Source organism: Nelumbo lutea, chromosome 2, assembly GCF_056320005.1.
Source record: "Nelumbo lutea isolate HS-2025 chromosome 2, American lotus-T2T, whole genome shotgun sequence".
Lineage (NCBI taxonomy): Eukaryota > Viridiplantae > Streptophyta > Magnoliopsida > Proteales > Nelumbonaceae > Nelumbo > Nelumbo lutea.
In genome coordinates this window covers 33,168,119-33,194,456 of record NC_142685.1, presented here as the reverse complement: position 1 = coordinate 33,194,456, position 26,338 = coordinate 33,168,119, and the positions used below count along the sequence as shown (strand labels likewise).

The window sequence follows — 26,338 nt, the reverse complement described above, 5'->3', positions numbered from 1 at the left end:
CTCCTAACCATGCTTTGCGTTTCCCACAAATCTCTCTCTCTCTCTCTCTCTCTCTCTCTCTTGCTAACCACTGTGGCACGGACCGATCACATCACACCATACAGTCTATAACTGTTCCGAATTGTGAACAGATTATGTAGATTGGTTCAGTCCACACCCATAGTAGTGTTCTGTCTAGTGTGGGCACCAAACATTTTGATTCCATGCATCTTACATACTATTTATGAAATGATCTATATAGTTGATCTAATTTTTACACTTTTAAACCAAAATAAATTGAAAAAATCATTGATAAATTAACATTAACCAATAAATATTTACTTTAACAAAATATTAGTAAAATAAAAATTATTATTTTATTGATAAAGACATTAAAATATTAATATTTAAGTAAACAAAATAACAAAGCCACTATTGTGAGACAAGCATAACATCAAAATATTAGTCCAATGGAGTGGATCGAAATGGTAGAGGAGAGTTTCCCTTGGGGTGGTGAAGAGCCTATAAGGGTAAAATGATATGGGAAAGAATGAGAAGGGTGATGTACCATATCAATAAAAAAATGTCAAATAGGTGTGGACCAAGTGCATCTACAAGAAAATAGTGTTGAAGAGAATATGGGGTGTAGACAAGGCTGACCCACGATACATTGGGTACCAGTCCTGTCTACACTAAATTAAATGCCATCTTCATCCCATAGAGTGGATTAAAATGGTCCATCCACAAGATAATAACATTCTCACTTGTAGAAAAAATTATCAACACTTGAATGGAACAAAAATACCTCTTTTAATAATTGATTTTTATGGCTAAAATGATTATTGTCTTATTTACATGAAAAATAAAAGAGAATGGATAAATACACTTTCCCACATAAATATTTTCCGGAAAACACTTAAGTAGGTAAATGTATTAGCCCGAGTAAATAACTTACCGAAAAATATACGGTGCCTTAGATTTAACTTTTATAAGCTATAAAGAACCCAAGATAAATATCTACCCATGAAGCACAAACTGTTCTCAGGAGATATTTACAATGTACAACTGTAACGTTCCCTGTATACTGATGTAGGAACAGTAACTTGCGGGTATTCAAGTCAGACGCATAACGTATTTATGCTTATGACTATTATATGACAAATGGGCATTACCCGATTGATTTTTACCACTGCACCAAGCAATTACCCATTTAATAAATATGAGATAATAGAGAAGAAGTTTAACAAATTATTGATAAATATACAAGGATGGGATTATGTTGCAAAGTTATCACAGTATATGAGCTGCGATAGTTTGACTCTTTAGTGGGCTTGAATGACATGAATTCAATTTGAACTTGTTTGGCTGGAAGAGCTTGCTTTAGCTTAGCTGATTTAGATATTATAATATATTTTGTATATTTGGTGCATTGCATTTAATAAATACAAATAATAACATAACATATTATTTTTATTTTTGGTTTTAAGGATTCAATGGGTTTAATGTCAAAATATTAAATTAAATGAGACAATAAGAGTCCGAACATGCAAAAAGATAATAATAATAATAATAATCCGAGCTCAACCATTAGTTTACAAGCCCAATCTCAGCTCATCTTTGATGGTTAAAAGTCCTAGTAACATAGAAAGAGATGCATGTTTCCTAATGGCAGTTGTGAATTCAAATCCAAATAAAAAGTAAAATAAAATAAAGGAGGAAGAAATGCATAGTGATGCTTATATAGTTCATAAACATCACAATTGAAACCATTCTAAGATAATTTTATCCCTGCCACAAAATCCTTTTTTTGTCTAAATAATGGTAGAATGAATAAAATGCTAGACAACAATGAGGACCCACATAGTTGGCTTTGTTCTAACAAGCATCAACTCTGCCATCTGGCAAGACATAGTTGGCTCCATCTCTTGGGTTAATATAAAGCCACTACTGGTTTGTTTTGGTAGTTTGAGTAGAAATGCTATTTGTTCAAATATAATGCTGATTAAGGTATATATGATACACTAAAAGTTGGGTCTATTAAAAGAGATTTTTCTGGACTCCCCACCCTTTCATGTAATTAACCATTGTATACTTGGTCTGTGGTATATTCAAGTAATGATGAAGTTGTGCATACAAGTTTCTTAATAAAGATTTTTAATACCAATAATATTTTGGGCCAGATGATATGGTAACAATGTTATTAATCTGGATTCAGTTCTTAATACAAAGAGACAGAAGTGCTTAAACACATTTAGCGCTTTTTAAATGCACAATAGAAAGTTTGCATATTGACTGTAATCCCCACGAAACAATTGATCAGTATGAGAAATATTTTTATATATGTTTTTTATGATAGACACCTAAGAATCCTATCAGATCTTAGCAGCAAGCAGACAACTTTTTTTATCACATAGAAATGAAGATGGGTTTCACTGTATTATGACAAATTTTTTGTCAGGTTCTATAAAATTATCACTAGAAATTTGTCTTTGATCTTCTTAGAACCTAAAAAACACTTTGTATGAAATAACCCTGCTAATGAGAGCAATCTATCTGGAAACAAGAGAGTTTACCTCCTTCCCCATCCCAAAGTAAATATACAACTATGGTTTAAACAAGGCAAAAATGATGGATGGAGAGGGAACAATTGAACCATCCATTACAAAATTAGGGAAAAATAAACATTTTCAAGCGCTAGTTATCAAGACTTGTAAATATAAAAAAAGGGTTTGAACTATGAGTAGTCTCTATGAAATCCCTGTTGCTTCAAAGCATTGATAAATATTAATTGATAGTAGTATAAATTCTATTGAAGCTTCTGTTGCTGAACACTCATGCCCAACTGTTTGAATATTCCTAAATGATCCAAGGGATCCCATGAATTTACAATTAGTGATATTTTCAGCAGTTCTTGAGTTTGGTTCAAGGCAAAGGAATAACTTCTTGAAGCCAAGGTTTTTAAAATCGAATTGGACAGGAAACCATTATGGTCAGATTCCTGGGTCGAATGGTCCGATTGTTTAAATTGAATGGACTGTCTGTTTTGACAAAAAATAAAAAACAGCTAAAAACTGTTGTCCAGATTGACGGGTCGGTGGTTCAACCACCTGAGTCAGCGGTTCATTGACCAAATCAATGATTTTTCGTCAAAACGCAGTTTTGGACTGAAACGGAACCGGTCAGATGACCAATTCCCGACTTTCCGGTCTGGTTTTGAAAACATTGTATGAAGCTCCCCTAACTTCTGCACTGGGGCATTGTATCCCCAATCACAGTTAAGGGTGCAATTTGGGTTGGCCTAAATTAGCATTTTATATTATTTCGAAAATGAGCTTCTATATTGGCCTGAGTTAACATTTTACAGTACTACTTCGAATTTGGGCTTTCAGACTGGACCCTTCAAATTTTGACAAATACCCTACCAAACTGTTCAAATTGCACTCCTAGTCACAGTGCCTTAGTGAATGGCTGGTCCTGGTCTCTGGGTCCTCTTTATTGGTATTAGAGTCTCTAGTAATACAATTAATATGCTGACGACCAAGGGCCTGATTGGGAGGACTGAGCTAACTGGTTTATCTTTTTTGAAGCATTCTAGAAAAAACTATTCAAGGAGGTTGAAGCAGACAACACTTCAAACGACTGACTGACTGCTGATTTGGGTTGTTTGGATTTTTCATCAAAGAAAAGATAATTTATAGGCTGTCTGTGTGGGGCCCACTTCAGAAAGCTAGAAGACATTGTGCTTTAATGCCCGTTTGGATTTTCCATGCACTGCCTTCAAGCATTGCAAGATAGACCCCACTTGAAAGGCCCCAACCCAGGTTTGGCGTAAAAACTAAAAAATTGGAAAGCCAAAAATACATATTCAGGAGCTAAAAAATCAACCGTCCGGTAAAGCTATTTTTGATAGCTTTTTCAAAGCGGCTCAATCAATGGAATCGATTAACACTGAAGCACTTCCAAACAGGCTCTTAACCCTTTCAAACTGGTACTCACTAGGAGAATGAACCGGTCAGGGGTCTGGTTTCCAGGTCAAATGGTCTAATTGTTTGGTTTGAACGGTTGGCCCATTCTGACAAAATAAAAATAAATAAAAAATGGTCAAAACTGTTGAAACTATTCAAACGATTAACCACCTGGGTCAGCGATTTACTTATTAAAATCAACAGTTTTTGAGAAAAATCTGATTTAAAAAAAATGGAACAAATCACCTGACTAGTTCTTGGTTTTTCTGGTCCAACCGTTTGATCCAGTCCAATTTTAAAAGCCATGCTCACAATTGAGATGATCTCCCAATACAACTCCAAAAATGGATGTATGGGATCAAATCCATGGAACTGCAGGCTCTTCGCGGAATGGTTAGTGGGCCTGCTCTGTCCCGACTTCGCTACCCCAATAATGTGTATAAGATTTGGATGCTGCGGTGTAATAGTTTGGCTCATCCAGTCTAATCCAGGTGGTCCAATATGAAAGAAAAGCCCATTTGATGGCACAGTTTTCTTGTACCAGCACTAAAAATTTTGCCAATGGCAACAAGATGTCGCATTTCACTGGTTCCCTAAAGTACAATTATCCAAAGCAAATAGTGCAACACCCTACCTTCACTACCATAGAATTTGCCTTCTGATTTTATAATATCCAATCAAAAAAGAAATTAATAACAGCTCTAATTAGCAGTAGTGTAGTTGGGTCGTGACTTAGTTGTATGAGGGGTTGTTGGTAATTTTATTCTGTTGGGGAACTACTTGGCAAAAAATAAAACAAGTGTTAAGAAGGGAAAGGGAAAGGTAATTTTTTATTAGCTAATCAAAGAAAATTTTTCTTCGTTTCGTTTTCAGAAGTAAGAAGAGGTGAGGATAATTGAGCTTTGGAGAATCAGGGTGGGTCTTAAACTCTTAATCTGAATGATTCTTAGGCATCAAATCAATCTTTAGATAAGTCTACTTTTCCCTTGAGTTTTTGTTTTTTGTTTTCTTCCACATCAAAGCTAAAGCTAGAATTAGGGTTTTTTTTTTGGATCTGTAAAACGATAGTTACATTACATTTTAGATTGCTATAGAGTGGACGTAGCCAACTTTAAGGCCACCGGAAACTGGTCTTCCGGCAAAGTTTTGACTAGATTTTGATTTTTAATTATAGTTGTCCAAGAGATGTTCAAAATGGTAAGTAAAAGTTGTCATTTGAATTTCTATAGCGCAAGTAATGATTTTTGGAAGTGGGTATCCTAACATGTTTTGTAACATTTTTTACTAGGATTACATTTTAATTTGTAATATGTTGTGAGAGATTTATATTGGAATAACAATTTCTTATTTTAGGTGGCTAGAGGGAAACTTATGGATACACTATGACTCATTTTTTATGCAATTATGTGTGTGTACCGTGTAGGGATGGATTCAAGCCTAATCGAGCTGAATATTTAGCTATTTGAGCATTGGCTCGTTAAAAAATCATGAGACTCGATCTTGAGCTCAAGCTTGGTTCGAACTAGAGAGTTGAGCTCGAGTTTGACTTGACTAAAAACTTATAAGCTCGAGCTCGGCTGTGAGTCAAGCTTCCTATATTATTTTTTATATGTATATAGGCCCGCGAGCCTTATGAATTAAAGTATAATAAGTTCAAGCTCAGCTCAATTAGAAAATGAACATGTATATTGGGCCATGAATTCGACTCAAAGTTGGGTTTAGACAAAACCAAATCAAACTTTTAATGAACTGAGATGAAATAGTTAGTAAAAGGCTCAATTCGTTTCCACCTGTGTGTGTAAGCTGAATGTGGATAGTTAGGGAAACCTAGGCCCAAGTGGGGGTGGGGGAAAAATACGGGATGGTAGGAACTCGTATGTGGTGACATTTCAAAGCTGGTTTGGACACATAACCAACCTTCACGTGAAAGACCTTGCCTTGTTAAAGGGCGTGGAGATAGCTCGTGCGATGGGAATTACCAAATTAGTGGTGGATACTGAAGACTAATTTTAAAGTTCTTCATGACATTATTCTCAGGAAATGCAATCATCCCCCTTGGCAACTTGGTACTGGCTAGATTTGATTGAGAACCTTCAAACTTTGGTGGATCTTCATGTTGTACATGTGTATAGAGAAGCAAATCAGGTGGCAGATAGTCGCTTGAAATTGGGAACTGGCTCTCATGAGCACCTCATTTACAACTCCTTAGCTGACCTTCTACGAGGAGTTCAAATCAACCCCCACAACATTGCTCCCCACAATGTCTCACAGTACATCTCCTTCGTGTATTGGGAATATCTCCAGATGATAATATCAGTAATGATGATGTCATCATCGATAGATGTTTCCAATAACCATTGGCCTTTTTTTTATGTGGCCACAGCTCCACTAGTAGTAAACTTTGGGATTAAAAAACAGTGTATGTGTGTATTATGTTTATTTGAATTAGGATTCAAGCATGTGAAAACTTGTGATATTATGAAATTGGAATACGAATAAATTTTTTAACTATTATGGTACATTGATAATTATTTCAAAAACTTATTTGACACTTGTTATTCCTTAAAATAACCATTGGCCTTTTTTTTTTATTTGAACTTGTTATATATTTGGTTATATTATTCTTGTTGTTAAATTCATTTTGTGAGATTTATACATTGATTAATGCATCTGTTATATTCTAATGATATTTGACTACGTTCTAGACCATGCCATTAGGGATGAATATAATAATATCTTGGACTAATCTATTTTAAATTTGGAATCTCGCCATAGAACATGTATGTAGTCTCTTATCACTGGGGTGCAAGTGGTCATAGTATACATTTATTAATTTGCTATGTGACTCTGAGTTTGAATTTTAATATATCAATATCAACCTACGACAAATGTTCCATACCGCTTAAATTTGTGAGCTATATTAAAAATGATCTTTGAATTATATAACTATTTTTGTCTAGAACATATTAATTTGTTTTGAAACCTATCTTGTGAATTTTGGGAATTACATGGGTTATATAAATTATTTCAGTAAATGATATATACCAAACAAACTTATCAATTAAGGGGGTGTTCAAAAACATGGTTAGTTTTTTTTTTTTTTTTTTTTTTTAAATCTGCCACATCAGAAAAAAAATGTGGTAGACGTTTTTGTTTTCAAAAGAGAAAACCAATTATGCTGCGACCAACCCCTTAAACTGTGGGATAACTTTGGTTGTTGGGGGTCAACAGCATGTTTTTGGACTGGACATGTTAACCCATTCACACCATGTCTACCTTTTTGCTAAAAAAAACGGGGCAATTATTATTTTACCCCACTCTCATGGTAACGTGGCATTCCCAATAATGTTTTCAACAGCATAGATTGTTGGTCCCCAACGGCCAAAGTTTTTTCCTAAGCTGTTGGTACCTTCAAGGTATTTTTGTTTATAACAATTTTGTTAACACCTTTCCTTCATTTTTTTCTTTTAGTTTTTGTTTAAGCAAACACAGCCTTAAGAGTAACTTGACTAAGCATCATTCACATAGATGGTTTTCTCTCTCTCTCTCTTTCTCTCTCCTGTACTACGGCTGCAACTTTGGTGGGCTTAGGTTGATTTGTTAAAATTTGAATGTGAATGAGATATGAAAAATCTTCAACTCAGGTGCCTGGCTTTTGATAAAATACCGATCAGCTAAACATTATGTCTTCTTTATGCAATTTTCTTTGATGGCATTTCATTGAAGAATTTCCATGAATGAGTTTCTTAATTAAAGGCTTTTCTTTTAAAGTTGAACCAAACTAACCGTTGACCCTAAATCTCATCATGTATGTTAATTGTAAGTCTCAAGTTTTAACTTAAAAATTTTATTTTTTATTTTTTTTTTCCTGTTTTGAATGGGTTTGCTAGTGTGGTCTTTGAATTCCTCTCCTAGAAATGTATGAATTGAAACCAGTTTTATTACCTAAGTACATCACTTCACTTAATAAACATTTGATATGGGTTTAAGTAAAACTAGACTTTATTTAAAAAACTCAGTTACACAATTAAAACTAAGGTTGTGTCTGGATAGGCTTCAGGAATTGTGCTTTCAAAGATTAAAAGCACAAAAAACCTTGATTCGGGCTTTGTATTTTGGGGGTTAAAAGTATTTTGGATCTTGGCGGGGCTTAAGTTGATCCGGGTCTAGCAAAGGCTGAACCCATTTGTCCTCTTTGCCATTGGAAAGCAATTGTGTAAAAATGGTGATCGTTGCTGGCTAATAAACAGAAAAGGCCCATAACTCATCTTTTAACTTATTTAGGGCTGTCAATGGGTTGGAGCAGGGTGTCCCAATCGCCAACCAATTATTAATCGGGTCTGACCTAAAAACATTACAATTAACAATTGGGATAATAAGGTCTGACCTAATAAGCCCAATTATACTTATTATTTTTGTTAATAATAAGCCCAATCATACTGATTATATAACATTAATAAAATTATTATCTTTTTCATAATATAACATTAATAAAAATGATAGTAAAGTGATAAATTATTTATATGTTAATAAATCAAGTGATTTAATTAAAATTATCTTATATATTATCTATAAGGTTTGCCCTTTTAGACGTGAAATATAATAAAAATTATAAAAAGTTATAAAACCTTTATATATTATTGACAAAAGTAATTGAGCAAGGTGCCAATCGGCTGGTTGGTATGATCTCCTGCTGGTTGTAGCGGAGACTTGAGATTGAATCCGGCATGCACCTGGGTTGGGGGATGGGCTACCACCCATTATATAGCCCTTGGAGTGAAAAAAAAAAAAAGAGGATTTAGATTAAGAAAAAACCAGAACCGGTTCAATTATTAAATGGGACAAAATCCTAAAACGTGAACAGACATAATTGGTTCAATTATATTGGGTAGACCCGACCCATTAACAGCCCTAAAATTATTTATATTAATACACACATGGATTCAATTATGGTACCAGATAGAGATAATACCAGAAAAACTTGAAACCAATCAACCAAAGTGGTAACCAATATGCGTAGACAGATCAAAGGAATGTCTTTTACAGTTGAAGGGGCTAATTTGAAAAGCTTGCTGGCTTGTATTTTGGTGAATAAGGGAGGTGTTTGGTAGTATGGTGTCTATAAGGTGTGAGGCGTTTGAATCTACTAGGCCCACTATGGTGTGGTATAGTTGAAATCACATGGTTTGTAACACACCATACTCCACAAAGGTGTTTTCCATGCACTACGGTGTTGATGTATTCTTAGCAAAATTTTAAACAAGATTTTTACTATGAAAAATAATTGCAATGTTTTGTGTTTTAAAATTCATATATGGTTTTAAACATGTCACACCCTTAGGTTATGTTTAGTTTGAAAGAAAAAGTAGGAAAAGGAAGGAAAATATAGGAAAATCTTTACAAATGACGCAGCGTGGAAGCAATGAGAACCGGAGCTGGCTATGCAAGCACCGGGCGTCCGCTAGCACCTAGCGAAAACACCGATTTCTCTAGGAGAGAGAAAAAGGTAGCGAAAATAGGAAGAAGAGAACTTGAAGAAATTCTGAAAATCTGAAGTATGAATTGATTAATAATTATGGGAAATAGCAGTATTTATAATACATTGAGAAATTATAAAAGAACTAGGAAAAGAAATTAGATTTGATCTAAACATCTCAAACTTGTAGATAGGATCGAACTCTTCTTGACTTGATCTCCCCCGTCCGATCTCCCTTGATCTTATCCATGCATGAATCTTGGATTATCTAGAATTCTTGAATTCTTGATGAGTCTTGGATTCTTTGAATTCTTGAATTCTTGATGAGTCTTGAATTCTTTGGATTCTTGATGGATCTTGAATTCTTGAATTTTGATAATTCTTGAATTCTTGAATTATCTTGGACTCTTGGCCTTATCCTAGGAGCTGCCGCCCCTAGGAGTGAGATGGGCCTTGGGATGGGCCTCCATCATTCTCCCCCACTTGGAGAGAACTTGACTCCGAGTCGTGACGAGGATAGGCAAGTATTATCTCTGACAGGTACCGGTGAAGGTCAGCAACATTGAAGGTCTTGGATATGCCAATATGATCTGGTAGGTCCACTATATAGGCATTATCATTAATCTTCTTCACGGTCTTGTATGGACCATACTTCCGAGGCTTCAACTTGTTGTAGGTACCTACGGGAATTCTTTCCTTCCTTAAGAAGACCATAACCTCATCACCTACATCAAACACTTGAGGTCGGCGGTGTTTGTCTGTGGCCATCTTGTACTTGGCATTGGATTGCTCTAGCTTCTGCTTCACGGCGTCTTGGACGGACCGGATTTGTTCTGCCATCTGTTCTGCTGAGATACTGGCACTGGGTACCTTGGGTAGTTTCACTAAATCCAGTGCATGGTTAGGGACCTTCATGTACACGATGGAGAATGGGGATCTGCCTGTAGAACTATGCACTGCATTGTTATAGGCGAACTCGGCCTGGGCTATGGCGAAATCCCATTGTTTCGGCCGTTCCCGACATATGCTGCGAATTAAATTCCCTAAGGTTCGATTTACCACTTTTATTTGTCCATCTGTCTACGGATGGGCTGTACTGCTGAAATTAAGAGATGAATCAAACAACCTCCACAGGGTCATCCAAAAGTGACTAAGGAACCATGTGTCACGATCTAAAGTGATGGTCTTGGGTACCCCATGTAAGCGAACAATCTCCCTGAAAAATAATTTGGCTGTTGCGGATGCATCTGCAGTTTTCTTGCATGGGAGGAAGTGAGCCATTTTTGAGAACCTATCAACCACCACGAAGACGGAGTCCATGTTCCTCTAGGTCTTTGGCAAGCCGAGAACAAAATCCATGGACAAATCTTCCCATATAGCAGTAGGAACGAGTAGGGGCATGTAGAGACCTATGTTCTGGGTTTGTCCCTTAGTTATCTGACAAACATAGCACTGCTTACAATGGTAGAGACGTCCCTTCTCAATTTCGGCCAGTAATATCGCCCCTTAACAGCTTCTATTGTTTTGTCCCTTCCCAAGTGTCCTACTAGTCCACCCCCATGCAAATCCCTGATGATCTTTTCGCGGAGGGAGGTGCAAGGGATACACAGCTGTTCCCCTTTCATAAGGAACCCGTCATAAATAAAGAAGTCTTCCGCTGGCTGCTTATTCACACATTTCTCCCATACCTGTTGGAAGTCTTCATCTCGGGCATATAAGTCTTTTAGGCACTCAAAACCCACGATCTCAACGCTGAGGGTCTTGATGAGAGCTATATGCCTACTAAGTGCATCAGCCACTTTATTTTGCTGCCTTGTCTTATACACAATTTTATATGGGAACTTGTCTAGGAAAGCAGACCATCTGGCATGTAAATCACTTCTTAATTGCTTTTGCCCACTAAGATATTTTAGGGCCTGGTGGTCAGTATAGAGAACAAATTCTTTTGCAATTAGATAGTGTTCCCATGTTTTCAAAGCTCTTATCACAGCATAAAACTCCTTGTCATAAGTATACCACTTTCTCCTGGCTTCACATAAATTTTCACTAAAGAAGGCAATGGGTCTTTTCTCTTGGGACAATACAGCCTCTATGCCAACTCTACTGGCGTCACATTCAACTTCAAATAATTTATTGAAATCAGGTAAGGCAAGAATAGGAGCAGTGCATAACTTTTCTTTTATGAGAGCAAAACTTTGCTCTTGTTCTTCTCCTCATTGAAATTTCCCCTTTTTCAAGCATTTAGTAATGGGAGCCATGATACTATTAAAATTCTTAATAAAATGCCTATAGAAGGTTGCCAACCCATGAAATCACCTGACATCTATGATAGTGGATGGGGTCGGCCACTCCCTAATGGCTTTCACCTTTTCCTCATCTACTTTCACACCATCCTTGCTTATAATAAATCCAGGAATAATAGATTATCATTCATAAAGATGCATTTCTTCAAATTAGCATATAATTTATTTTCCCTCAATGTTTTCAGGACCTCCCTAATATGTCCCACATGTTCAGTGATAGATTTGTTGTATACCAAAATATCATCAAAATAGACTACCACAAATTTACCAATGAAGGGCGCAATACCTAGTTCATCAGCCTCATGAAAGTGGTGGGTGCGTTGGTTAGTCCAAAGGGCATGACCAACCACTCGAACAAGCCATCTCTAGTCTTGAAAGTTGTCTTCCATTCATCTCTGGGACGAATCCTGATTTGATGATATCCACTCCTGAGATCTATTTTTGAGAAAACTACAGCTCCGCTTAGTTGATCCAGCATGTCGTCCAGCCGAGGAATGGGAAATTTGTACCCAATGGTGATCTTGTTAATGGCCCTGCTGTCGACACACATTCTCCAACTGCCATCCTTCTTAGGTGTTAATAAGGCAGGTACTGCACAAGGACTCATGCTGATTTGAATGTGTCCCTTTTTCAATAATTCTTCTACCTTTTCACGTAAAATTTCATTATCCTTGGGACTCATCCTGTAATGTGGGAAGTTAGGTAGACTAGCACCTAGAACAAAATCAATATGGTGTTGTATATCTCTCATGGGAGGGAGTTCATTTGGTAACTCCTCTGGAACTACATCATTAAATTCATCCAGTAGTCCCTGTATTTCAGCTGGAATTGTATTTTCATCATTAACATCTCCTTTTACTACTAACAAATGTATCTCATGAGTATCCTTACATTCTTTAACAAATTCAGCATGATGATGGGTGATGGTAAGGAAATTTTTCTCATGTGCCTTTAGAGTATTTGTAACATTTTTTTCTGCAATGGGTAACAAAGTATAGCGTGTACCTTCTTTTTCAAGTTGGTAGGTATTCTTCCTACCCATGTGCCATGCATCTGTATCAAATTGCCAAGGCCTCCCTAATAAAATATGGCAAGCATCCATATCTACAATATCACAATATGCTTCATCATGGTACTTACCAATTGAAAAAGGTACCTTGCAACGTTCTTCCACTCGTACGCCGCCTCCTTCCTTGATCCACCCAATTGTGTATGGGTTGGGATGTTTTTCAAGAACCAGCTGTAATTGTTGGATGACATCCCTGCAAATAATATTTTCTTGACTACCACTGTCAATAATTAAATTAAATAATTTTCCCTTGACAGTACATCTGGTACGAAATAATCTGTGCCATTGAGAAGTATCCTTATTTTTCTAGGACAGCATTAATTTTCTTACCACACAAGTATACTCCTCATGTTCATATGGACCCTCTTCATCCTTCCCATCAGGTCCACAATATACCTCTTCCTCAATATCTTCTTCCTCTTCCCTTTCTACCATATTAAATTCCTTCCTCCTGGGACAGTCACTGGATCTATGTCCAATCTCATTACATTTAAAACATTTAATAGGAGCAGGCCTTGCATAAGGGTTACTGGGTTTAGGAGGGTTGGAAAGATTACCTCGAGTATGTCCTCCTGTAGTAGCCTTACCAGCGTTACTTGTACTTGCCGGGTGAGAAGGTTGTGCTGCCGGAACTGACTTGTTCTTGTCGACAGTTGCCGGTCTGTTGTCGCTCCCGCTATACCGGCGATAATTATCACTGCGTGCCTTGTCCTGGAACATTAATTCTGCTTTCAAGGCTAGGTTCCTTGCTTCCTGCACACTAAGAACCATCTGTACACCAATTTTATCTCTGATAGAAGGTCTTAAACCGCTTAGATAACGGGCTGCCTACTGGTTATCACTTTCAGATAATTGATTTCTTTTAGCTAATCTCAAAAATTCAGATGTATATTCATTAACACTACGAGAACCCTGCGCACACCTCTGATAAGATTCAAACATATATTGTTCATAGTCAGGAGGTAAAAATCTACCTCTAATTAATTGTTTCATGCGCCTCCAGGTTCGAACAGGACCCCTTCCTTCTCTCATCCGGGTCTCTCTCATCCGTTCCCACCAAACAAATGCGCCTCCCTTTAATCGGAAAGCTACTAATTTTACCCTTCGTTCCTTTGGTATTTCCATGTAATCAAAGAACCTATCGACTTCTGTGATCCAATCCAAAAGTCCCTCTATACCAAGATCTCCACTAAAAGTAGGAATATCTACCTTGAGTTTAAATTCATCATTATTCCTACGGGGGTTGAAATTACCTTGATTGTGCCAATTTCTACCGTTTCTGTCGTTGCCGGGAAGAATTGGAGCACCACCAAATTCGAAATCATCATCGCTGTCGTCGTCAAGAACTGGACGTCAGGACGCAGTAGCGACGGATGGTCTGTCGTGGTCGTCTCCTTTGATCTGCTGTGGATTTTCCCGGATTCGTGGGACAACCTCCCGTAATAAGGTTTGCAATTGTTCAGTCACCTCTGCCAACTGCTGTTCGATGTTACGTGTGGCTGTACGCTGCTCTTCGATTGCTCTCCAAATAGTTGGGAACCCTTGATCTCCGTCACGGGGTGGGTTGCGATTGCTACTGTCTGGGTTGGACATGACTGGGCGAATTCCCTGCTCTGATACCACCTGACGCAGTGTGGAAGTAATGAGAACCGGGGCTGGCTATGCAAGCACCGGGCGTTCGCTAGCACCTAGCGAAAACACCGATTTCTCTAGGAGAGAGAAAAATGTAGCGAAAATAGGAAGAAGAGAACTTGAAGAAATTCTGAAAATCTGAATTATGAATTGATTAATAATTCTAGGAAATAGCAGTATTTATAATACATTGAGAAATTATAAAAGAACTAGGAAAAGAAATTAGATTTGATCTAAACATCTCAAACTTGTAGATAGGATCGAACTCTTCTTGACTTGATCTCCCCCGTCCGATCTCCCTTGATCTTATCCATGCATGAATCTTGGATTATCTAGAATTCTTGAATTCTTGATGAGTCTTGGATTCTTTGGATTCTTGATGAGTCTTGGGTTCTTTGAATTCTTGAATTTTTGATGAGTCTTGGATTCTTTGGATTCTTGATGGATCTTGAATTCTTGAATTTTGATAATTCTTGAATTCTTGAATTATCTTTGACTCTTGGCCTTATCCTAGGAGCTGCCACCCCTAGGAGTGAGATGGGCCTTGGGATGAGCCTCCATCAACAAACCTTGCATAGGTTTTCCTATGTTTCCCTTCCTTTCCCTACCTTTACGTTCAAACCAAACATAGTCTTAAAGAACACCTAATGGATATGGTGTTTTGTGTTTTAGGACATAACAATCCCTAGAATATCAACAGTATAGAACACTCTTTAATAAGATTATTTAAGGAAGTTGTGGATTCTTTAATGACTGAAGCTGGAGTAATTGGATAGATTATCATATTAACCAAGACAAAGCAATAAGTTGTTCATTTTAGCAGCTTCATCTATTATCCAACCACGAAGGTCGAAAGCATTAATACTTTTGATATACAAATTAAAGCTTGTTTTAAGTAAAAAACTTGTTAAGTGCCAATTCGGAATTGATGTGAATTCATGGGCGAGGGTTGATGCATAGTGTGAGTTGTTTACATTTTAAATATTTATAACTCTACAGTCAAAATAAAAAATCTGCATAGGAACTGTCGGTACTTTTCCATAGTTTTTTTAACCTTCTACAATACTTCCACAGCGGGCATGTCACATCAGTAACTAATATCTATAATAATTAAACTCACCCAATTATTGTTATAGTATAATCAAATGATTGAGAAAGGGGGTTATTATTGGTGTGTGTCACTAAATGCCAAAAAAAAAAAAAAATAGTAGCAATGACCCTGAAAACCAATAGTCCGATACACATCTATATTCTCAACCTTCCAAATGACATTTTAGTCTAAAGAATTGCTTTGAATAAGATTTTACAAGGGTTGTGGGATCCTTGATTTTCAATGAGGATGGATTACCAATTCTTTGAATTTGATTTTTTTATTGATTATTAAAAGAAAAAACAATAAGTAATTTAGTTCAACAACTTGAGCTGTTATCAAACGACCTCTTTAACATCTATATTCACCTCACAACATTTGGACAAATGTAGTTAGAAAAAACAAAAAAAAACAAAAAACAAAAAACAAAAAAAGAACGCCTATCAAAATTCTCTTTGAAGACTACACGCATGAATAATTTTTTTCGCAAAGGAACGGGCCATTTGGTTGCCTGATCTTTACATAACCTGGATCTGCTACACACAGGACACCACAGCTACACATTATGGATATCTTCTTATGAATGACAATATACAAGTATGAAAGATGTTAATGACTTTGAGGGCATTCAGAATTCAAAGGAATTTTTTGGGCTTGGAAGGGCATATTAGCGATTTTCTTTTTGAAAGCAATTAACTTTTCTATTATATACTGCATTTCAGGGGGCAATGGGAGCTTGCCCTTGGGGATTTTCTTTATGATCAAGGATATATGGGTGAAGTTCAAGTCTTGATTGTTTCTTTCTTATTTGTTAAGAGACAGGTAGGGGTGTCAATGGACCAGTTTTGGATTGAAGCTCATCCAAATCAAAATCAATTTGGACGGATTGGACGAACCAACAAGATATTTTGAATTGGACCAACCAGACTTAATGGTCCAAAGTATATTGGATTGGACCAGGTCCATCCATAATGAATTTATATTGGATTGGGTTGGATTGATCCAATATCTGGTCCATTGATAGAAGATTATAGGTGTCAATGGACCATGTTTGGATTAGAATTAATCTCAATTAAAACAAATTTGAACAGATTATATAGTCCAGACATTGAATTATACTAATCTAAAGTGATACAAAATATTCATTGGATTGGATTGAATTGGACCTGGTCCATTTGTAATGGACTCATATTGGACTGGATCGGATTGGACCAAATCCAGTCCAATCCAATTAACACCCCTATAGAAAAGCAAACCAGACGGTTGTTCATGCTTTAGCTCGTAGAGGTCTTAGGAAGGCTGCTTATTTCTTGTTCATCTGCCCAAATTAGATTATTAATCTTGTAAACCAGGACTCTATGTATTTTTCTTGATAGGGTTTTCTTTTTTTCTCTTTTCAGTAACAGATCACCTTTTTCTAAAAAAGTATTAAGATATGGACTATACGAAGAGGAGAGACATCGTAAAGTTTTGGCAAGACAGGTGTATAACCAACCATTCGTTTTACAAATCCCCCTCCCCACAGAATACAAAGTAATTACCTAAAAACGGAAAGATTTGGGAATATGAACATAACATATAATCAGTGGAACTTGGCCAAACTTCTATCTATGGCTGCCTCTGGATGTGGTGAAGTGAATAATTAGATCAATCCACACACCAAACACAAATTAAGCAGATACAATGTGAAGGGAAAATGTGAAGGGGGTGACAGTTCCATGGAAAGGTTTATATTCAAATAACTCAACTATGAATCAGTAGAATCTCCAACCAAATTAAAAATCGCTGCTTGGGTAGGGGATTCACATTTAAGCCCCACAAGTGCTCCACAGCACATCCCAACCGTGTATTGGAAGCATCTCCCAATTACATGGTTGGGATGTACTGTAGGGCGCAGATGTGAACTCAAGTTAAGGGGTCTTCCATTCTCCATTTACTGTTGCGTTTTGGTTGGCCATGAGCCAAATTAGCAGGGTCGAGCCACATGTGGTTCACCATTTCCGGGTAAACCCATCTTGTGTTTGTTTTGAAGGATGATAAGTCCCAGCCAATCCATCTGAACTAATAACTAACAAAATTTCTTGAGAACTTTTGCTCGACTTTCTGTTTCTCTTTTATTTGGAAATATTTGGCCCCTATCTGATTGAAAGATATACACCCAACCAACTGTATTTTATATATATAAATTTTAGGATTTAGGGTTTAGAGTTTAGGGTTTAAATACGAAAACCAAAAGGTGATTGGACACTTTCATCCATCCAAATATGACAGGAGGGAAATACAGCCCAAACCAAACATGCACCTAAGCAAGAAACATGTGGGATAGCTAGCTAAGCCTAAGACACCTAAAATCCCAGTCACTGGTGCCTACCATGAACCGGCAACTTTTCAAGAAAATGGCTCCTCCACGTTACTGGGGCTCTGGTTTTTCCATCAACCTTAGACAAAATTGACACCTAAAATCCCATTTTCTGGGGCCTGCACTTGCTTCGTCCCTTATTCCCTTAACTGAGAAAGACATTGGCAGCTGCTTCATGTCAGCCTAATAAGGACAATGCAGCCCTATAAAACCCCTAAAACTTCTCCATGAACTCAGCAAGTAATGTCTTGATCTCCATTTGAAACATATAAACCAAAGTGGGTCCCCCTTATCTTTATCCTTCTTTACTTCTTCCTGTTTTAGGAATCAAATCCCTATATTTTAAACTAATATTTAATCAGAATCATTTTTCAAATCAAAAACTTCTTTGATTGCTTCCGACAAAAATCAAGAAATTAAACGATTGATTATATTCAAATCTCACAGAATATTGGATGTTGATTTTGATCATAACTAGTTTAATACAATTCTACAAATCATACATATGTGATCTTTATTAGATCACACTTTCAACTTCTTATTACATTCCCTCCTTTATCATTTTTGGCCATTTAAGGTGTCAATCTTAATCACTCTTCGAATCAAAAGCTTAAACCAAACTTATTTATACATGCACATGTTAAAGAATTTGCATCAAATTCGTCCAACTCTTCTTTCTTTTCTTCCACAAATGGTCCCAACATATCATTTCATTCCATTCCATCTAATCTTAATAATGAGACAAGTAACTTTAGAATCCCTTTCACATCTACTTTTCCCCTCTTTCTACATTGGTCTACAAAGGAGATTTTTTGCTTTCTAAAAGAATATGGACTTCATTAAGGAACAGTATCAGTTTTGTGATTATCTTGATTTGATAATAATAATAATAATAATAATAATAATAATAATAATAATAATAATAATAATAATAATAATAATAATATCTAAATGGCATATAATATTACGTGATATAAAATGCCACCAACTGCTATAAGAACACATGATATAAATGCTTGTGTTATATGACAAGTTAAGCTCTCTTCATACACAAAATACCATTACCCATATTGATATCCAACTATTTGGTTTTTTCCCTTTTTTTTTCCTCAAAATGGCTTCTCTAGACTTGAACCCATGTTTTCAGGCTTGTGAACCTGAGATTTTACCATTGCACAAAGCAAATGTAAGCGTTGTAGATTCTCAGACATGTGAAATTTTCTTTTTTTTTTCTTACACAATTATTTATTGTGTTTTGATGGTTTCAATAATGTAATGAGATTCAAGTATGCACATGTTTAGAAATGTTAGTTAAGTGAATTAACTATTACTGAATCCCTTTCTCACATTAATTGGTACATGTTTTTAAGTTGTATGCTTTCATCTTTTATTGCCTTGAGCAATATCTCTTTTCTAACTTCTTTTGACATTCTGGTACAGTAGAAGCTTGTGAGTGTGTGAAAGAGATTTTTTTTTTTTTTTTTTGGGGGGGGGGGGGGGGGAGGGGGGACAGTAAATGTATTTTTAATTATTAACTACCAAATTAATTTTTATGGACTTAGCTAAATATGAAATTTTCAATAATTCCATTTATATCTTATCTGTTAATCCTTGGATTTTGCATAATAATAACAATATTTTTTTGTAACCAATAATTACAATAATTTGAGATATGCATGCAAATACTATTCACCATTTCCATAAATAGATGCCAGTTTGTTCATTTCTAACTTGAAAACAACAACATAAGTTCAACTCAGATAACACCTAAAGAATCAAATACTCTTAAATAATTTTTTATTCAAAGAAAACAACAAAATTTTGTTCATTTATATTGTAATTACCAAGAAAAATGTTATTACATAATTCTTGATTCAAATTAGTTTTTACATTTCTTATATGTACTTATATATACTTTTATTCAGTAGATTTATATTTTTTATATTGATGAGATCCACCTTGGAGTTCTTTCTATATGCAATTTCTTTAGGATATAAAAGATGGTTAATTTGCCTTGATTATTTTTCATATGTACATGTTTTTAGGAGTTCCTTTACAATGAACACACCTTAGTTTGGTAGTTAGTAATGGGCAAATCAAATCAAACCAAACTTCAATTTGAGAACTTAATGGGACCATGATCATTGAATTTCATCAGTGTCACTGTAAATATTTTGATAGGGTTTTGGCAATGATCTCCTTGTCTGAGTCATCTTTGAAGGTTACTAGGCTTGCTTTTCTGGGTGCCCACTTGCTTCAGTGGCTACATGGGGCTACTTAGTTATAAATGCATTACTAAATTTCAAATGGAAACTTTGGCATAGACCCACTTTTTACTAACCAGGCCTACCTATCTTAGGGTTATGTGCTTTTGATAAGGCTTACTCCTTTGGTTGTATTTTTAAAATTCAAATTGAAACTTTTGATTTCTCTATTTAACAAGCAATAAAAACTATGTACCTTAAAACTTAATATGAATTGCTTTTGATGAAATTAATAGGATTTAGATGCTAATAATTATGTTAAAAGCAGCTTTCTAGAAATAAATCTATCAATCTCCAATATTCTTTTGATTTTTAAAGCTTAATTTATTTCTTAAAAGGTGTATAAGTTCTTTATTATTGTAGTCAACTAAGACAAGTTGGAGGAAACTATGTTGTAGACAAAAAATGTTGGTTACGTTACATCTGCTGTCCTTGTCATAACTGGTTGAAGCTTTTTGATTTTTTTTTTCTTGTTTGGCATTTTTCCTTTGGTCTTGCTGGTTTCAAATGAGTCAATTATTCTGATACTGGCACCTTTTATTTCACAAACCTTTTGAATTGGTGTATTCTTTTGATTAATGTTTGTGAAGTGGAACAAGAGATTGACTGGGTCAGCATTGCATCAGTTCAAGCTGGTTCAACCATGACTAGGTTAGCTAGAGCTATTAATGGGTTGGTTAGTAGACCAGGAGCAATATTAGTTCTTCTAAGTCTAAGAAAAGTTTTGAAAATCAAACAGGACATCAGGTTGGGGTAGGGGGAGTTCTTGATTTTATCATTCAACCCATGGTTAAAGTATCAATACCTACCGCACTGTATCATATGATATGTATTGGTTTTCAGGGCCACTAATAAGCTAATCGAGTGTATCAATACTTTGAATCATGGTTCAAATGTTCCTTAATTTATTGAACCCGAAAGGGGTCATTCCCAAGCTTCTTATTCAATAGGATGATCTGATCTGCTATTCAATATGGCTACAACTCGGGTACCTGGTCGATTTGAACATTTCCCTCAAATCGGACCTGGTCCCGAGTTTAAAGCTTAACAAATTCTCAACCCAAGCTGGTCCAAAGTTGCAGCCCTACTTTTCCCTAAAATGCTTTGTGGAAGTTAAAAGAATATTTAGGACCACAAAGCATCTTCTTACAGTTGAAATGCTTGTGGGAGCTCAATTTTTAGAATCAGCCTTTCAGTTCCAATCCTCAAACCAACCTCTTTAGATTCTAACTCCCAAGGGTGACAGTGGCCAATGATATCTTCAATGGCCAAAAGGCATCTCTCCCAGAAAAAAGGTATGATGGGGACCTTGTATGAGTATGAGTCTCTTTAGAATGGTCCCAGGTTGGCCTTGGCCCAAGCCCCCAGGATGGACCACCAGACTAGGCGACTAACCGAGCATTTCTCTTCTCATTTGCATTTTGGAGACCAAGAACAACCAATGTTTTAATTAAAACCAGCCCCCTAGTTGGCCTTGGCCAAGAACAACCCATGTTTCAATGGACAAGAAGCACCACTCCCACAAAAAGGGCTGATGGGGGCCCTGTATGTATTGCTTTACAATGGTCCCAGGTTGAACCTTGCCTAAGCCCCCAAAGATGGACCACCAGACTAGGTGACTACTGACTTCTGACTAGCCCAGCATTTCTCTTCTCATTTTCATTTTGGAGGCCAACAATAACCAATGTTTTAAAACCAGGCCCCCTGATTGGCCTTGGCCAAGAGCAACCAATGTTTCAATGGCCAAGAAGCATCTCTCCCACAAAAAGGGCTGATGGGGTCCTTGTATGAATCGCTTTACAATGGTCCCAGGTTGATATCCTGGCCTAAGCCCCCAGGATGTGGACCGCCAGACTAGTGGCTTGCCCATCATTTCTCTTCTCTTTGCATTTTGGAGAAACCGGGCCCAAAGTCTTGAACTGCTTTTCCCTCTAGATCAACAGAACCTGTTAGTTATGATACAATATAATTTATAAAAATGTTCAAAATTTTAAAATATAATAAAAAAAACCAACCCCAAGCAGTCGTTCTTTTCTTTGGGAGGGGGGGGGGGGTCCTTCATGGGATTACACAATATAATAGAGGGTAGCCCATCCCCTTACCAATAATAGTAGGATTTGATCCCAAAAGTCTCCAATCTCCATTACAACGACCAACCAAAACCTTACCAATTGAGCTAATTGGTAATGGTTCAACCATATGAGCCAACATATCATTGACCCGGATAACTAAGTCATTGGTCTTTTATAATACAGTTGTAATTATAAAAGGTTAGAGGTTGAATTAAACATGGGTTCTTACCAATTCAGTAATCTGATGACCAGCGAAATCAATGACGGGTTAAAAGTGCTAATAACAATAATCATCATCATCATTCAAGCGTACTTAAATCATTTCTTATAGTTTTGTGATATATATTGATAAATATAAGAGAAATAGATGAATGAAATGGAGAAAGAAGAAATAGATGAACTAAAAACATTGAGAAGAATGAAAACATAAACATCTATATTATATAGTAAGGATTAATTAAATTGTTAAAAAACAAATAGTATTTTTATATTAATAAAAAGCTTTTTTTTCGCTTGTGAAAGTTCCGAGGTGAACATGAATGTGCACAAGTTGGTTGCTTAACGTCTGTTAAAGAAGAGGCAATGAAAGAAAATTGGAAGATAATCCCTAAAAGTAAATGAAAAGAAACCCTAATCGAATCATATTTGCCACAACTCGTAGTCTATGTGATTACTTCACCTGTCTTGGGAAGGATTCCTAACTGCTAAGGACTGCCATCTTTTCTTTTCTCCAGTGCTGATGATCACAACCGCACAAAACTTAAAATCCAACGGTTGCTACTGCCCTTAGATCTCTTGAACGGGACCCATCCAGCATTACAAGTTGGATGTTTTTTCACTTGGTTTTTAGACTATCTTATCCATGAACACTTCTATTTGTGGAAACACAAGTTGTGGTACGGGGGCATTTTTGTCTTTCTAAGGATAAGAATTTCCCAAAATAGATGCATTTCAGGAACCTAGAGTTATCTACTTTAAACCCTTTGATGTTCAAAGATACCGATGGACAAAATCTGACAGCATAAACAGGTGAGACAGCATTTTTCGGTGAGAAAAGTTTCATCTCTCCTCCCCCTGCCCGCCACGTGTCGTCACCCCATCCGTTCATTTCAAAGGAGGACATGTCTGTACAGCTTGGCTTTGCATGGTCACATCGTGACATGGGAATGGTCACGATACAGGACGAACACATGCCCATCACTGCCTTCAGACAAAACATGGTGGACCAGGGGTTGTAGATCCATCCCCAGATAAAACCCAAGATCTAAGCACGTGTTTGATAAGGTCCACCAGCAGGTGGGTCCCCCTACAATACTGATTTTGGACCAACTGATCAGCTTTCGTACATTACAATTATTAGAATCTGCAACCACCCAATCAAGCATTCTACTGTTGCATGCTTGATATCATACTACTGGATCTACTGTAATTTTAGCTGGCAAAATCATGACCACCATCACATTCCATCGTGATCAAAACCATGGATCAGCTTACATGGCTTTGGAAAACACTGTTGACAAACCGGAGGCTCCACGTCAGCACCACTCCAGTTTCTCGATATATAGAGAGAGATTGGACAGGATTTTGGAAGCTAGAGCAGCGAGAAGTCGAGAACTTCTTGATTGTTTTAAGAGGTTTCAGTTGAATAAATCAGATCTATCTCCATTTTCTAGACGACCCAATTGGATTTCTAGCTTAATTTCCTTCCTGTCTTCTGCCACGCGTAAATTGACTCTATAGATAGCGGAAGCATCGCTAAAGATGGAGGAGGAGAGAGTACTGGTTGCAGTGAGGGAGTATGAGGAGAAGAGAGACAGGGTGGCGATAGAAGAGATGGAGAGGCGGTGCGAGCTGGGGCCAGGAGGCAAGCCCTCGCTCTTTACCGACGACATGGGCGACCCTATCTGCCGCATCCGCCACTCTCCGGCTTATCTCATGCTGGTAAGTAGATTTCCACTGTCGAAGCTGCTGTGATTACAAGCTTCTTTCTCATCAATGGCGCCCTCATTCTTATTCAGCTTTCTTCTGAACAGGTTGCAGAGTTTGGGAAAGCAAGAGAGATTGTTGGGGTTGTAAGAGGTTGTATAAAGACTGTGACGAGAGGGAAGAAAGCCATGAGCGACTGTAGTATCTACGTGAAGGTTGCTTATATTCTTGGGCTTCGAGTATCGCCCACTCACAGGTTCTAATTTCTTCTGTTTTCCTGCTATTCGATCGATTCTCTTTGCTAGTTTGGATGATGAATCTTAGCCAATCCACCTGAGAATTCATGAGAAGAGAAACCAAACTGAGTTACTGAGATCTCTTCCGGCATTCTTTCTTCTGTTCAGACATTATCGGTTTGACCCTTCAAAGAAGTCCCACTTCTCTGACCTTTGTTTTTATCTAGTTAGAGATCCTTATCATGAAGAAAACAATTCCTACCTACGTCATAAACAGAGCTGACGACGCAGACAAAATGCGCACGTTAGTTCACTGAACGACCACTTACTAACTTGCGCAAGTTTGCTCTCTCAGGCGGTTAGGCATCGGGACCAAGCTAGTGGAGAAGCTGGAGGAGTGGTGTAAGCAGAAGGGTGCGGAGTACGCATACATGGCCACGGACTGCACCAACGAGGCTTCCATCAACCTCTTCACTCTAAAATGCGCTTACATGAAGTTTCGCACCCCTACCGTCTTGGTCCAACCGGTGCACGCCCATTACAGGCCTTTGGGATCCGGGGTAGCAGTGGTACAGCTCTCGCCACATCTCGCCGAGTTAATCTACCGCCGAGTCTTCGCCAACTCTGAGTTCTTTCCCAAGGACATAGACGTAATTTTGTCCAACAAACTCAACCTAGGCACCTTCATGGCCCTACCCAAGAAGGCTCTGGCCAAGTGGGACCCGAAGACTGGCCATCTCCCGCCGTGTTATGCTATCATGAGCGTGTGGAACACGAAAGAAGTGTTTAAGCTTCAAATGAAGGGGGTGTCCAGGCTAACGTACGCCTGCTGCGTAACGAGTCGGTTGCTGGACTCCTGGATGCCTTGGCTACGCATACCGTCCATCCCAGACGTGTTTCGGCAGTTCGGAGTGTATTTCCTGTACGGGCCGTACATGGAGGGAAAGGGTGCATCGCGGCTCATGAAGGGTCTATGCGCCTTTGCGCATAACATGGGAAGGGATGACCCCGGATGTGGGGCCGTGGTTGCTGAGGTGGGACGGCGGGACCCAGTTAGAGAAGTAATCCCACATTGGAGAAGGTTTTCATGGGCGGAGGACTTGTGGTGTATAAAGAAACTAACGTCCGCGAAGCAGGATATCGATGAGGAAAATGGCAGCACGCTGGACTGGATTAGATCTCGGCCGTCCACACCAGTCGTTTTCGTTGACCCTCGTGAATTTTGACATTTCGGGCCTTGTATTGGTGCCAGCCTCACGCGATCAAGATGTCCATCGATTTTGTAGCAAATTTTGATCGTTGGATTAATTAATGTAATGAACCTGATAGATAGTCATAGACCATTGGATTTTCTTAAGCTGGATGTTATGGTGAGCCCATTTGTAAGTTTGTAGCAAATTTTGATCGTTAGATTTAACTAATGTAATGAAATTGATTCCGTGCAAGTCACCCATTAAGCTCAATTTGGAAGGAGTATAAAATATAAATATCTATACGGCAAATACATATAGAATACAAATATGTACATCAAAAATATTTGTACAGTGTAACATACAAAATAATACAAAATATAAGGTTTTGCACTCTGCATATTTGTTTTTGTATTCCTTCCAAATGAAGTCTAATGTTTCACATTATATATTTGTATTTGTACTCCTTTCAAATTGAGCTAGGTTCAGTTTAGGAAGAGTATAAATACAAATATGTTGAATGTAAAATCTTGTATTTTGTATTATTTTGTATGTATTTAAACTAAGTTTGAAAAAAATATAAATGCAAATATATACAGTGCAAAAACTAGTATTTTGTATTTTAAAACTTGTATTTGTATTTGTATGTATATCTTTTCCAAATTAATTGAGTCTTAGGCTTAGTTTGAAAAGAGTATAAATATGTAGAGTGCAAAATCTTATATTTTGTATTATTTTGAATGTATATGCAGTGTATTTTTGTATTTATACTCCTTC

At 37.2% G+C, this 26,338-nt stretch overlaps 1 protein-coding gene across 1 annotated transcript; it reads left to right on the top strand.

Moving 5' to 3' along the window:
* The first annotated feature begins 23,795 nt into the window (after positions 1–23,795).
* Positions 23,796–25,856, top strand: LOC148869708 (putative N-acetyltransferase HLS1-like). The gene is made up of 3 exons (XM_088973789.1): positions 23,796–24,150; positions 24,243–24,391; positions 24,727–25,856. The coding sequence occupies exons 1-3, from the start codon at positions 23,971–23,973 to the stop codon at positions 25,595–25,597; spliced, it is 1,200 nt and encodes a 399-aa protein (XP_088829915.1). The 5' UTR covers positions 23,796–23,970; the 3' UTR covers positions 25,598–25,856.
* The last annotated feature ends 482 nt before the right edge of the window (positions 25,857–26,338 follow it).